At 43.6% G+C, this 14,020-nt stretch overlaps 1 protein-coding gene across 1 annotated transcript; it reads right to left on the bottom strand.

Annotated features, from left to right (window-relative positions):
• Positions 1-3,476: 3,476 nt before the first annotated feature.
• lrrc51 (leucine rich repeat containing 51) lies at positions 3,477-4,864 on the bottom strand. Its single transcript, XM_037464319.2, has 4 exons — positions 4,813-4,864; positions 4,475-4,680; positions 4,180-4,328; positions 3,477-3,612 (listed from the first exon to the last, which is right to left on the bottom strand). The coding sequence occupies exons 1-4, from the start codon at positions 4,862-4,864 to the stop codon at positions 3,477-3,479; spliced, it is 543 nt and encodes a 180-aa protein (XP_037320216.2).
• Positions 4,865-14,020: the final 9,156 nt, after the last annotated feature.

Genomic DNA, 14,020 nt, shown 5'->3' with positions numbered 1-14,020 from the left:
CATTCTGAAGATCTGATAACGCCATTAGGGAAATAATAAGAGCTGCAGTGTCAATCACAAAGCAATGAGCGTCTGCTGGTTCAAGGTACTATCCCTCAACTGGCACAGTTGAGTTCACAATGTTATTGATCCGTACGGGTTTCTTTAAGCTTGCTTGACTCACTCCAGAGGAAGTGACGCTGCAGTGCATGAGCAGGTAGAAGGTTCCGATTCTCATAGACGTGCTGCAGCCTGTTGTCTTTATCCAAATATACTGCATGTACCCCGGTTCCCCCGTCTCCTCCACAGCCAGCTACTTTATAACCCAATTAGAGGCCAAAAGCATGACAGTGACTTAACATCTATATTTACTTCCTCTGTTCTCTCTCTAATAGTAATGCAATGAAAGCCAACTTAGGGGTCAGGCAGCCCCAGGCGGTGACATAGAAAAGCTCAGGGAAGCTGCTGTTAACCAGACGTCCAGTGGCAAGAACAATCCGTTAGCACTCATTCTTTAAGCCATTGCACATCTTTAAAACACCCAGGTTGAATAAAGGTCTCCCTTTAATGTTGCTTGTACCAGTTTGGGGTTTTCTGCTCTCAGGCCTGAGGGGGAAGTATTGAGCCAACGGGTCCAGAACTCAAACCATTAAATCATTGTTTCCCATCCATTGAGCATCACTGACTACATTCACATCAGCACATTTTTTTGGGGGGGTTTGGCCTTTATTCCAAATAAAGAGAATATTCCCACTAAGCTGTTTACACGGAAACTGAATATTAAATATGCCATTAGTTTCTTGTTTACATGCAGCTGCACATACTCTGATTAACTTAAAAAAAAGCTGCCATAACAGTTGCCTGAAGCTACGCCCTTCAAAAAGCTCAATACGCGGCATTCAGCGCATTAACACAGACCAGCAAACTACCTGCTGTGAAAAAACACAGAGTGGAGAAACGTCCACCGCAGACTACAGAGCAGCTTCCTTCTCAGGCCACGCGACCCCCCCATCCCCCATCCGCCGAACGTCATCACGCCACCCTAATTATACGACCTTTCTCGTTACCTTCAGCTCTACGTGTTCTCCAGGCTCAAGATTGCCGTGTTCCACATTCAAATGCATCTGGGAAAATTTGCACCATGGTCTGATTTCCATACAAGACTTGCAAGACTTGCAATTACATCGATATGGCGTGTATTGATTGTGCGCATATAGATATACCTCAGGGCATCTTGTCCTATTCCTTTTTAAGCGAATGACAGCCCTTAGGTTTCCTGTATAAGAGGGAGAGAAACAGAGATGTAAAATGATTTATTCACCGATGAAATCAGACGAAACAGATCTTTGTCGAAGCAGCAACGCAATTACAGCAGCGAAGGAGAAAAAGGAAATCAGAAAAAAAAGAAAAACATTGTAATTCTGTTACATTCATCTAGTGCTGGAGCCCTTCCGTGTGCATTTGGAAGAGCAGATGTTAATAGCTTAACGGGGCACAGGAGTAAGTGTTTAATTAGGTCTGGGAAAAATGATTTATTCAACACATCTGGGCCCTTGAAATAACCCTCTCTGGACCCGGCCCTTTATGACTCTCGAGCTGGATTCCCTCCCCAACCTGAAGTAGAACTGCCTGCTGGAAGTTGATCTTTCAGTCCTGACAAGCAGAATCCCTATATATAAACACCGCCTGTTTCCTGTAGCGATCTCCCGAAGAAGAGCTGTACCTCGTGGGAGGAGAGGCACGGTGGGGGGTGTGGGGGGTGTGTGTGTGTGGGGGGGGGTGGGGGGGTGGAGGGGGTGTGTCAGTGACGATCAAGCACTGCAGCACAGTTTTAGTGTTGGAGGATTACTGGGATTTGTGCATGTCGCCTGCCTGCTCAGACCACATCAAAGCCAACCGGGGGCTAGGTGCAGTTCCGCTCGCTCCTTTTCATGTGTGATGGCTTTGACTTTGATATTCAGGCAGGAGTAAGGACGGACCCCCCCCCGCGCCCACCCCCCCTTAGTATGTATTCATGGCTATGGGGGGGGCAGAAGTGACCACTTAGCCACAATGATGCACAAGTGGGGACTTGTCATGGTGCTGTATATGCACATCGGGGATTGACTGGTGGAGGCCATGTGCCTGCATATCATTGAACTTCCCGTCACATGGGAAAAACTTGTTTGAATTTGAAGTGGCATTATTTATTATTAATGTTGTTCTTCTCCTTTTCTACGTCCATGGTCGAAACCGTACCGATTTAATAATGCTACAGTAAAAAGAAAAAAGATACTTTCCAGCATTAACAGCCGGGTTATAAATACTACATTAATTTGGGCCTTTATCTTTAATAAAAATATAAACAAGATAGCATATTTTTCATTAAGCCAAAGCTGACTTTACCCAAGAGCCAGTAATGGCTTCTCCTCTGGAGGAAAAGTTAGCCCAAACTACACAGATTTAACAGCAGTACTGCAGACGTCTGCCCCCAGGCTCTAACTAAGTGTGAGCATGAGGCCGCCTTGAGCTGTGATGTCATTATTAGTCAGCATATTGCAGGGCATACAGAGTGAGAATAAAAGGAAATACAATACAGAAAATATTCCGGTTTGAAATAGCAAAAGTCCAGGGGTCTATTCATTGCGTACCTTGCTGCTCCACAACAACTTAAGGTTTAGTCTATTGTACTTCCCTGCCGCCTTCAACACGCGAGATAGAAAAGCACAACTGGAATGACAACATTAAAAGTGGCATCCATGTAAACCAAGAGCGATTTGTGAGTGTTTCCTCAAGCGCTGTACATTCAAAGAGAGCAATCCCATCCCAGCCTGACCGAAATAACATTGTTGTCACTGCGGGGTTAAGACACTCAAACTTTGCTAAATGACCATTTTACGATATTATTAATTCAGTTACAAACGACGTTATTAGTATTAGTGCTTTTGATTTGCACGGTCCGAGCGCTGAACCATCCCACCAAACGAAAGGTTCAGTGAAGCATCCAGTGCCACGTGATTCTGCACCACATAGAGCCTGGAGGACAGCCAGTCACATCGGGCCTCAGGGCGGGTTTTAAGACCAGACACTAACAGCAGAGACACAAAGCTGATAACAATATGAGCATTTCACATCTGTATTGATGTCGTTTGCGTGCGAGTGCGTGCAAACCTGTCCTCCATTCATATGGCTTACGCAGTGTACAGTGTGTTGGAAAAAAAAGGTCCTCTATTATCTTGTTGGATGGTGCAGTGAAAAACTTCAGTAGTATCTGTAGGCCAATATCCTTGTGTTATGTTTTTTTAATATGAATTAAATATGTATGAGACTAAATCCACACACACTAGAGAGTTAACAAGTATTTAAATGATATTAGTCATTGTTTAGTCAGTTATGCTGTTCTGTAGTTCATCCACACTAAGTCCAAAAGCCAGGCAACAATACTTTAAATCAGGGAGCTATTGGCATCATTCAAACAACCTCATCATTCCCATAAGGATAAACGAATGACCTCCCGGTCATTGAGGGGTCTTCTTGGTCGCTTTTCCACGTATGCTGCACTGATGAAAAACATCTGCCAGAACTCGCTCCCCGTGAGTCACGGCGCTGAAATCCATTGTCTTCAAGTGAGGCAGGGTAAAGATGACATGTTTCCTAAACACACACACACACATTCTTAATTAAATCAAAATGAAATATTGAATACAAAATTAATCTTTAAGCTGACTGTTTCCAAAGTAGACCTTGTCCGTACTTTCCTAGTATTTCACATACATGATTACATTTAAAATCAAGACAGTGAATGCTTAAAGATTCCATCCAATGACGAACACCGTTCTTGAGGTACATTTCATTTGACTACATTCCATTTAATACTTCTAATGCACTACATGTCATGGGGAAATATCACTTTAGTACAAGTTGATTTCAGGTTCCTGTTCAAATTAAAAAAGGCATGAAGAGTTTTGGTTGTTTAAGATTAAATCATGTGCCTTAGTTGTGCCCTCTGGGGGGAAAAAAGTCAACGTAAAGCAGATTGAAGGAGCTCAAACCTGACTAATTAAAAATAGGCTTAGGTCTTTCTGGATCTGTTCCGCTCAATCCGATTGAACTCATTTTGTGGGGCCGGAATCGATCGCTGCGGATAGAAGCCTCTTAAAGCCCGAACGTGCAGAACGTCTTTCTCTCACTGTGTCAAATGAAAAAAGACAAGTTGCCAACCTGTAATGCTTGTGTGATTCTATGGTGTTTCCATGTAGCGTGATGGTGTGGAGACACTGCAGCTCCCTCAGCTTGTCTACCTCGGACAGCTCCCAGATGCCGTTCCCGTGGAGGTACAACACGCGCAGTTCCCGCAGCTCGCACACGACCTGCAACGCAAAAGGCCCGTGTGAGCTGATGTGACACCCTCCTTGGAAGAGAAAGGTTCATTCTTTACGCAATGAGTGTGAAGTGAAGATGTCAAATGATGTACATTTTTAACAACAATAGCTGCACGAAAGCGAAAGAGGCTGACCGGGTCGATGGATGTGATCTGGTTAAACGACAGGTCCAGCCAGCCGACCCTCGACGGCTCAGCCAGGAAGTGATCGCAGATGTACTCCAGGCCGGCGAGGTCAGAGATGCTGTTGTTGCTCAGACGCAGCGAGCGGCTGAGGTACTTCCCCTTCGAATCTGTCCTTGAAGGCCGCCAGCCGCTTCGGGGCACCTCCAACGTCGCACCTAAACAGATGGAGCCATGACAGTGAGATATCACGTGGTGAGTTTATTACACAGGTTAACATACCACTGAAGTCTAATTGGGAGCCTATTCATTACAATGGAAGGAGGAGAGGAAATAGGATGCTATGTTACCTCTAGTGGTGCTGATATCCTTAAACGATAGATCCACCGGGGGTCCATACATGTTCAGGACTGAAGGTCTCACACCTTCAGCAACGATAAAATGATCAGATTAAACTGCTTTAAAGGAACTTTTTTTTTTCTCAATCAACTCAAATAAACACATAAAGGTAACTGTCTCCTAGCAACAACCAATAGATTTCTTTCCCAAATGAAAAAAGGCAAAAGCAATTAAAAAACAACTGAAATCACTCACATGATCAAAATTATACATGTAAGTCGTTTAGAATGCTGTTTATTCTTTATGAAAACCTGTTTAGGTTTATTTGCTTGAGTTCCCTGCCTCCATCACCTGACAGGTGTCATCACACACCTGCCGGCGCAGCTGCTGCTCGTTAACCCGTCCCTGAGCTTTCCTCATAGATCTGTTAATATGTTAATGTTTCCCCCCTGTTTATAATGTTCTGAATTCATTCACCTGTGTACACCTGTCAGCCTGACACCATCACTTTGGAGTAATGTGCCTTTTGATTACAGTCCGCCTCACTTACATCCACGCCGAGGAATTACAGGGGAAACGGAGAAAAAAAAAAGACGGTTGGCGGTCGATAACCTTTTTGGAGACGGGAGACGAGTTGAGCAGCTAATAAGCAACATCCCGATAATGACTCAATCATTGATGACTCATTCCTGGAGAACTCTCACTTGCCTCGCGTATCAATGCGGTTATGAGAAAAGACCGGGAGACACTACGCAAATCAATCACACGGCAACTTTCAGTTCACATGTGAAGCTCCTTAATTGATTCAGAGTCGGCCGCTGAGCGGCACAAACTAGTAACGACTCATTAATTAGCAATTTACTCGATCAATAGTCTTCCCTCAAGAAAGTGGCACATTACACCGAGCCTTCCCTTATTACTGCAGGGCAATCGGACAGGAGGGTGAAACGTAGTGGCTACTTGGTGAGATGAATCATTTTAATTGAAGTACAGCTGGGCTCACTTCCTTCATCTCCCCCCTTCAGCCTAATGCCCCGGAACCCTCAGGAACTTAATTGAAGCTCAGCCGCGTTTTTCCCTTTTAGTCGATGAGTGTCGGAGGTGATCAGCAGCAGCAACCCTTGTGTTAACAGCGGGCAGCATCTTAATTAAATAATGGAATATAAAATAATTCTGGTGTGAGGCTGTTATTTTATATTAAATGCTTGAATGAATTAGATTTTTTGTTTTTTTGGTTTCCCTGGCAGTCAGTACTGTGGACTTACATCCTTATTTACTGTATTAGTACGCGCTGTTGTTGGATGCTTTAGAAATGCACTATTTGAGGACCCCATTGGGGGCCCAAACGAGCCAGAACCAGGTCAGAACAGCAACATATAAACGGATTGTTACACATTACAGCACTTACAGGGGTTCCCCCCCCCCACATACATTGTACAAATAGACAAAGTAGTTCCAGAATTATTACACTTTTAATCATGGATGTGTGATGCTAGCGTCCAAAGGGTTAAAGAACTCCTTGGGTTTTATGGGGGACTATTGTCTGTGGCGTAGTTACAACATGAGGATATAGCAGTGTATAACATGGTAATTGGTGAGCAATAAGTCCTGCTTGGCTAATGCTACCCCTTTCAATCTTTATAATGAGCTTAGTAACCCATGTGAAAGCTGGAGTTTCATATTTATCTCGCAGAAATGAATGGAGAATATTTCTTCTGGATCTGACTTTTGGAAGGAAAACATAAAACAAAAATAAAAAAGCCAACTATTCCTAAGTTGTGCAGACGTCCCAACAATCAAGTTAATCATGTTACATGTCTGTAAATATCCTGTTTGAATGATTTTTCTTGCAGCACATTATGGCTTGCTCATTCATCTGGTTTATTAGTGTAATCACTGATATCAAAAAGGAGTCCCTGTATCCCTGTGTGTCCAGACCAGATGGGAAAATCTGGAGTCAACTGAATGGGCACCGGTCTGCCCCCCCTCTGCAAATGCCATCGACTCGCCCTTGAGCGATGCACTTAACCCCCATTTACTACAGCAGCACACGAGGTGAAAGCAAAGCAGCTCAAATGCGGGATTAAGTCGCCTTTTTTTTCTTCTTCAAACTGCCGGGTTGTTAAAAAAAAAAAACAACCTCTAATTGATTTACATGGTGTTTTAATATAGTGAATATAATGACGCTGTAGAGCTTGAGGATGTATTGTGGGCTACAGATTGTGGCACCGTGCTGTAGTGATTAGCACCGTCTTCTCACAGCTGTTGAGTTGAGTTAGCCCAATGCTGGCTGTGAGTCACTGCAGTGACTGTGAGAAGAACACAAAAATATACATACATCTAGTGTGACAACAAACCTTCGGTGTTTGAAACAAACACCACATCATATTTTGCAAAAAGGACTCATTTTATTAATACGAGTCATTTGTATAATGGGGTTTTAGTAACAATGTACTGCGGCTTCTTTATATTCATCTCCAGACACGTAACCAGCAGCTGAGCTTGTTGCAGGTAAAATATTCATGATCCTATCCATCACACCACCCCCCCCATAGGCCGATATTTGCCTGTATGCAGTCATGCATACTGTGGCACAGCGCCGAAACCATCCACAGGGCCCGGCTCTGGTCCGGTGTCGTTTCTGCCGCTGAGGAGGGGCAATGGCAGGGGGCGTCGCTCTTTACCGAGATCTCAACAGCTCCTGGAGGGCATGAGCAACACTCCTTGTTGCCCCGCGTGTCGCTCTTGCCAATCCCTCCTCATCGTCCCGTCCCCGTCGGTCTGGAGTGGGCCGCGCCTCAAATCCCTGCTTCTCCATTTCCATTTTCAAGTTAATTCTCTCTCTCTGTGTTTTAGGCCCACCTCTTCTCATGCGTATCCTCGTCTCTTTGATGCCAATTTTCTCTCCCCCCACAGGAGGTCGTGTCATTAGCCCGCTGGTCACTCAGCCCGCTCACGGGCCATGGACCCCCCGCGGCTAGTCTTCTCGTGTTAAAACTATGCTGACAGTCCCTACGTCACCTCCCTCAGATTCCTGGTCGTTGAGTGAGTCGGACAGTTGTCAGTCAGTCAACCAGTCACTCAGTCAACCAGTCAGCCAGTCAGCTGCTGTGTCAGATGGTCATTCACACACACAAAGTCAGTCACTGTGACGAACAGCAATCAGGAAAGCCCATTAGGAAAGCAGCTAGGCCGCTAATGCTATACAGCGATGCTGCTAACAAGGTGTTAACTCGGTTGCACAGTTCATTTATGATCGCAGAGAAGATAACACAAGGTGAATGAAGAAGCTTTGTACAGCAATGTAATTGGAAATATTGTCCTCAACTGCAAAACCGCTGAAAGGAACACTGCAGTTATATGAGGGTTACGCGGTTTAATAAGATCTAATTAAAATTGAACTAGTAAAATGTTTAAATGTTGCAGTAAACTCAGTTAACGTGACGAGTAGGTAAAGGACTTAAGAGGTTTGCTTTTTATTTGTAAGAGGAACTTTGCTACTCAGTCTGCGTGCTCCCCTTTATGAAACTTTATGAAATAGTCCTTTGCTAAGTGATGTTCTGTTGATCTTCACAACACTTCCATTGAGACTCAACTGTTAGTTAGACCTGAGCTTTTCGAAGCAACTCTTCGTGTTGACTCAGAAGAGCAAAAAAAAAAAGGCTGCCGATTATTTTCTAAAAATACACAAAAAATAGAAAAGCGCCTCGACGATGTCCACGTCTCAGAAAATCCTCGTCGTCCAGTCTTCTCTTCAAACCTTTATTCAGCCAAAGAGCCCTGGGAACACTTGTTTTTTTCCTTCCTTTTTTTTGTTGTTGGAGTGAATGCCATCTATTTTAATTCAATTACACAAAGGGACTCCGGGGGAGTTGCTCGGCACAGCTACAGTGCAGCTCAGCTGGAACAGGTGGGGTTAAGTGCTTTCATGGAGGGCACCACCTGGGAGATCCGCTGGAGCCGGCGTGGGGTGTCGGAGTAACACGCCGCTGGAAGGAGAGCCACTCGGGTCACAGGCTGACGTCCCCCCCCCCCCCCTCACATCCCTTCAACTCGGGGAGCCGCTAGGATTTTCACAGATTTGTTTTTAAAAAACCTGTTTTAAGGATTCAAATACACGCCAAAGAAATACTGCTGGAGACTGCGTTTGAAAACAAATCGCCCCTTTTTGACCTCGCCGCGCTCATCTGATTTACCTTGGAGGACTTCAGCTTTCAGAGAGTGCAAGTCCCTACGCGATGGTCCTGGTCGATCCCCCTCCTCCTCCGTCCAACACCAAAGGATATTAAAGGGTAAACAGGGAAATCCATTATTTAAGGATCATGAAATATTTTTTCAAAGTCAACATGTCTCTGCCTTATGGAAGCATTGTAAGCTCCAGAGGCTTAACAACTGAATATTAATAGCTTGATGTTCGGTGTAATAATATAATTATTTCCAAAAAGACAAGTGTATGTTAAAATGTTTACACTGGATCCTTCACTTAGAGACAATCAGAATGAAACCAGGAGGCGTCATCGGCTTTTCACGGTGGATAACGCAGCACAAAATGCATCCAGGTACACTGCATATGCCGCCATTTATTATGGAGAATTACACCTGAACTTTTCTATCGAGACCTGGAAATAAAATTGGATGTTAATTACAAATGAAAATCTCAATTCCCGAGAGCATGAAGCGGTTTATGCATCCTTTCCCAGGAGTAAGAAAGAAATGATTACTGCGAGGTTGGAAGATCTGAGGCAAAGCATTAATACAACAAAAACACCTGGGTGAGTCATCATTTCAACTAAAAAGAACAATCCAATCTTTCTTAAAAGGGTTGAACTGAAGAAATGAAAGCACAGTACATGTGTGTCCCTAGAAGTGGAACAAAGAAAAGGGCCACAGAGGACAAACTTTGTAATCTGCATAAGGACTCGGTAGGTCAATGAGAGGAGTGGACAGGCCCGTTTCTTGCTCTGTCCTCCAGTTCAGTGCCAACAGCTTTTGAAAATATAGCATTAAAAGATCAAAATAAAACCTAATTTGACATTTGGAAACATATGAAACGATTTCGATGCGCTAAAAGACATCACATTTGTTCTTTTGCAGCGTTGAATGAGACGGCAATCAGGTGCGAAATGGAATGGGTTCAGTGCTCCCGTGTTGGGTGTTATGAAGAGATCAAATTCATACGCATGCAGCACAAAGACAACCTACCATTTGTGACATTATCACCAGCGCAAAGCCCCACAAAAACGTACTTTGAAAAGGTCATGTGATTAAGAAGGCAATTGGGAGATATCTATCTTCATGGCCTATCAAACAAACACTTGACATCAGCACACACACACACACACACACACACACACACACCAGTACAGTAATATGGGTAAAGGCATATATTCAAATGAATTTGTCTATGATACTGTGCATGCATGTGTGTGTTTGTGTGTGCCCATAAAAGAAGAGCCTAATTCTTTGTTATCAACCACACACAGACAGTGACCTCTTGGCTGCAGGGAAATTAGTGATGGAGGGAGAATGTGTGCGTCCACACGAATGGAGAGAGAAGTGACGAACGAGTGCCTGAGTGGAAGTGCTTTTCCCCTCTGAGCCAGAATGAGGTTAACTGACAGGACAGACAGACGGTGGCTGCTTCGCGCCGCACGAAAACACACAGTTTGTGTGTGTGTGCGTGCGCTCTGCATTTGTCTGAAGATAAAGAGTGACTAATGTCCGTCTCGGGTGCAGCGGCAGAGGGTGTGAGTGAAGGTTTTAATTAGCCGCCACACACTAGCCGATGGAGGACAACACAACGCGTATTACATCCACTACTGGGGGTGTGTGTGTGTGTGTGTGTGTTTTATAGGGAGCAACTTAGAAGACAAGCGAGTTCAGAAAAGAATACATTTGCCAATTTGGTAAGTGGTGAATCTAAGGAATTGCAATTAAAGAGAAGCTGCAAAGTGCATGGCCTCGAACCTTTAAACACGCCGACTAACCAAACAAGCATTATCCATATTCTTATATATATATACTGTATATTGTATTACTCTTATTGCCCTAATCGGACTGGGTATATCAACATGAAGTAACATATTCATGGCATCTATTCAGTTTGACATATTACAGCTGCAACAGCTCATCAATTAAATCAATTAGAGAAAAAGGTTGGCTCATCTGAAGAATGGTTGAGACTATGATGGATCGACATAACCGGTCCCTGGAAAAATGTATGTGTAAGAAAAAAAAGCTACAAGGGGGTGTTGTCATTATTTCCCTTCTGAAGGTTCCATACCAGTCCAAAAAGTAGCCATCAACACCTGGAATTGAAATCAGCTTTTATATCTTAATATAGCTTTATTTGTATTTCTTAATCTGCTATCTCCTGGGTTCCTATTTTATTCTGCTGTGTTGGGACCACCGAAGACACAACTGCCTGTGGTTGAGCACATAAGCCATATATTCCGATTTGTGATACATGTTCTCCGGGTCACGGCATCTTGTTTGTGCTTTCTCAGAGCAAGTAGTCATATAGAAATATCGTTAAACTACTTTTTTTGTCACCCTGGAGAGCCTCCAGCTTCTTTCCCAGCTTGGTCTGTAGCGCCGTTGGCATCGTCTTCACCTTTAACGGTGGATTCATCATCAGGTTTCATCATGCAGGTTTTGTTGCAATTTTTCTCATCTTTCTTTTGTTTTGTTAATTTGGTACTGAAGAGAGTACTACAACCGCCAGCTGCTGTTTCTTTACTAATCAACGGACCCCATTAAAATGTGTAAAGATGTGTAAAGATATTCATGGCCACAGTGGATCTAGACTTTTCCAGGAGGTTGGAATTTTTTGTTTGGATGACATGTCTTGACAAACATTACTGGATTAATTATAATAGCCTTTGATCCGCTTATCATTTCTTTATGTGTCATCAACCTTAACACTTGGTCCTTATACATGAAAACCTAATGGCGTTCCCTTTGGCCTCATCTTACAAAAGCTAGCACACTAACCCGTTAAACAAAGATGCTGCACCTGGTAAACATTATGCATCAAGCTGAACATTCACCTAGGCCTCCTTTCCACTAGGAACACAAACAAAACTGAGGAAATATTTCACGCGTAGAATATGCAAATGCCCCGTGCCATGCACTTTACCAAATTGATTTATAGAGCTCTACAAAAATAGTCTAACAAATACTCCATCATCGTTACGGAGCGCCATCACTGAACTCTTATGACAGGGATGCAGAGATATCTTTTTTTCTTCTTTTTAATGGTCCGAGACACGGCTCCAAACATCATCTACAGTAAGGTCAGCATTAAGAGTACAGCCGCGGGGCCTCTGGCTGGGCAAAGGTCCAAATGCAATCAATAACACTTTCAAATCATCCTAAACTGCAAGCAGGAGCCACTGAAGTTGAGCCTGAATGGGAGTATTATGCTGCGTCGTCTTCTCATCAGCAGACTGGCTGCAGCGTTTTGGGATCAGCTGTGCATAGAAAGGTCCAAGGAACCGAAGGCACCCCTCTGAACTCACACAGGCAGCTACAAGACTTCTGATGTTGATCATTTACACCCACACACACACATGTATTTCTAACTAAATTTATCGTGTAGGATAAACAACATGAAGTGGCCTTCTTTTTTTTTCTTTAAATGTGTTTTGAAATGTTTTTTGTTTTTTTTCCCACTGACTAAGTGAGAAATAATCCCCTTGGTGATCAATACTCTTTCACTCTTATTTATTTCACAAGCATGAGCAGGATTTGTGGTTGCAGTCGGTTCGAGGTACAGGGGGAAAGAGCCGGGGTACCTTCATCTCTTCTTAACATGTGCTTTATCAGCGTGATCATGTGATTGGGCCCTAACAATGTGGGACTGATTGAGTGATGAGTTTTCCGTGTCCCTTGACGATGACTGTAATGGTTTTGTTTTGGCTTGTTTTCTCATTAAGACCTGTTCAGACTACCAAGCAACAATCAACATAATTAGTAGCTCGAAAACTTCATGTTCCCGGTGGTGTTGTGCACAAAGGCTTTGGGCCATGCTAATTTTTATTTTTTATTTCGCCGAGCTTTAATTAAGACAATAAGGGTTTAGCTTCCTCCAGTGACATCACTCCAGAGACTAATTCTACCTCGTTTGCTTCCCCAAAAGCTCTAAAACAAAATAAAAGCGGCCCAACGCTGTTTGGTTTGGGGATTATTGATGGTGCGTTCGGTACAGTGGGACGTTATAACCCACATGCAAAATCGTGTAAAAGCTGCGTGACTGGAGGAAAGAAACCTCCATTCCCATTTTCATATTGCCAGCTGTGCTTTTTTTCTATTATGTAAAAAGGGGTTGGAAACGTTTTGTAGGCCCTCGGGGCCATGCAGAACATGACGGCTCGCGGCCTCGGCCTTTGATCTTGGCCTACGCGACTTCAAAAGGGACAAAGAGAGAGAAAGACGTTGAACATTTAAAGTAAGCGTCTTTTTTTAGGGAGGAGAGTACAAGTCCTACATGAATTTACTTTGCAATAAAATTCTCTCTGAGAACAAAGCCCGTTTTAGATTTGAAATCATTAGCTAATCAAAGTGAAACATTTGGGATTCTATCATTAAGTCTCTATTTTACCAGCCTGTTATACAAGGTATACAAAAAGGTAAAATATGAGAGAAAGCTAAAGTATAGTATGCATTCGAACCCCATAGTACTTCCAGGCTTAGGTTTCCACTCAAGATGAGTTAGGTTAGATAATTCTGGCCTATGTAGAAGACAGATGTTGCTGGAAGGGAGAGACGTTGTTTGTTTGTCTTCATCAGAACAAAACAACCTCCAAATCATCACATGTTCCAGCCGAGATCTGAGACACAGCAAATAAAGGCAATACATCTCCGCTGTGCGCTGAGAACAAAGGAAGAAGTAAATGTCAGCGGGGGGGGGGGGCGGAATGCATGCACACGCGGGGGGGGCTGTGGATGAGAACCTGAGCACAGTTTTGTTTGTGTGTTATCGATCCCATTAGTGTTGTTAGTAGTTATACTTTAAACAGCGTTTCTCTGTGATTTCTGTGGGCTGCGAGAGCGGCTGGATTCACGGTCTCCCTCAACTCAAACCTTCAATTCCATGCTTTCAACAAGCGAAAGTGTCCATTGTGAGACTTGATATGACTTCAATCTCTGGATTTGTCTCTCTATTCATCCCCCTTACGTTTTACCCCCTGTCCCCTCCACTCCAGCTCAATAAAGACA

The sequence above is a fragment of the Pungitius pungitius genome, chromosome 21 (assembly GCF_949316345.1).
Source record: "Pungitius pungitius chromosome 21, fPunPun2.1, whole genome shotgun sequence".
Taxonomy (NCBI): domain Eukaryota; kingdom Metazoa; phylum Chordata; class Actinopteri; order Perciformes; family Gasterosteidae; genus Pungitius; species Pungitius pungitius.
The sequence above is the reverse complement of the archived record's forward strand: the minus strand, read 5'-3'. Positions and strand labels throughout refer to the sequence as shown.

What these genes read in the sequence shown, in the direction of transcription:
- lrrc51 (XM_037464319.2), bottom strand. Translation starts at nt 4,864, where the DNA reads ATGTATGGACCCCCGGTGGATCTATCGTTTAAGGATATCAGCACCACT. An exon ending in AGATCACATCCATCGACCCG is followed by an intron (nt 4,329 to 4,474) that starts GTCAGCCTCTTT and finishes TTTGCGTTGCAG; the next exon opens with GTCGTGTGCGAGCTGCGGGA. An exon ending in GAATCACACAAGCATTACAG is followed by an intron (nt 3,613 to 4,179) that starts GTTGGCAACTTG and finishes GTGTGTGTTTAG; the next exon opens with GAAACATGTCATCTTTACCC.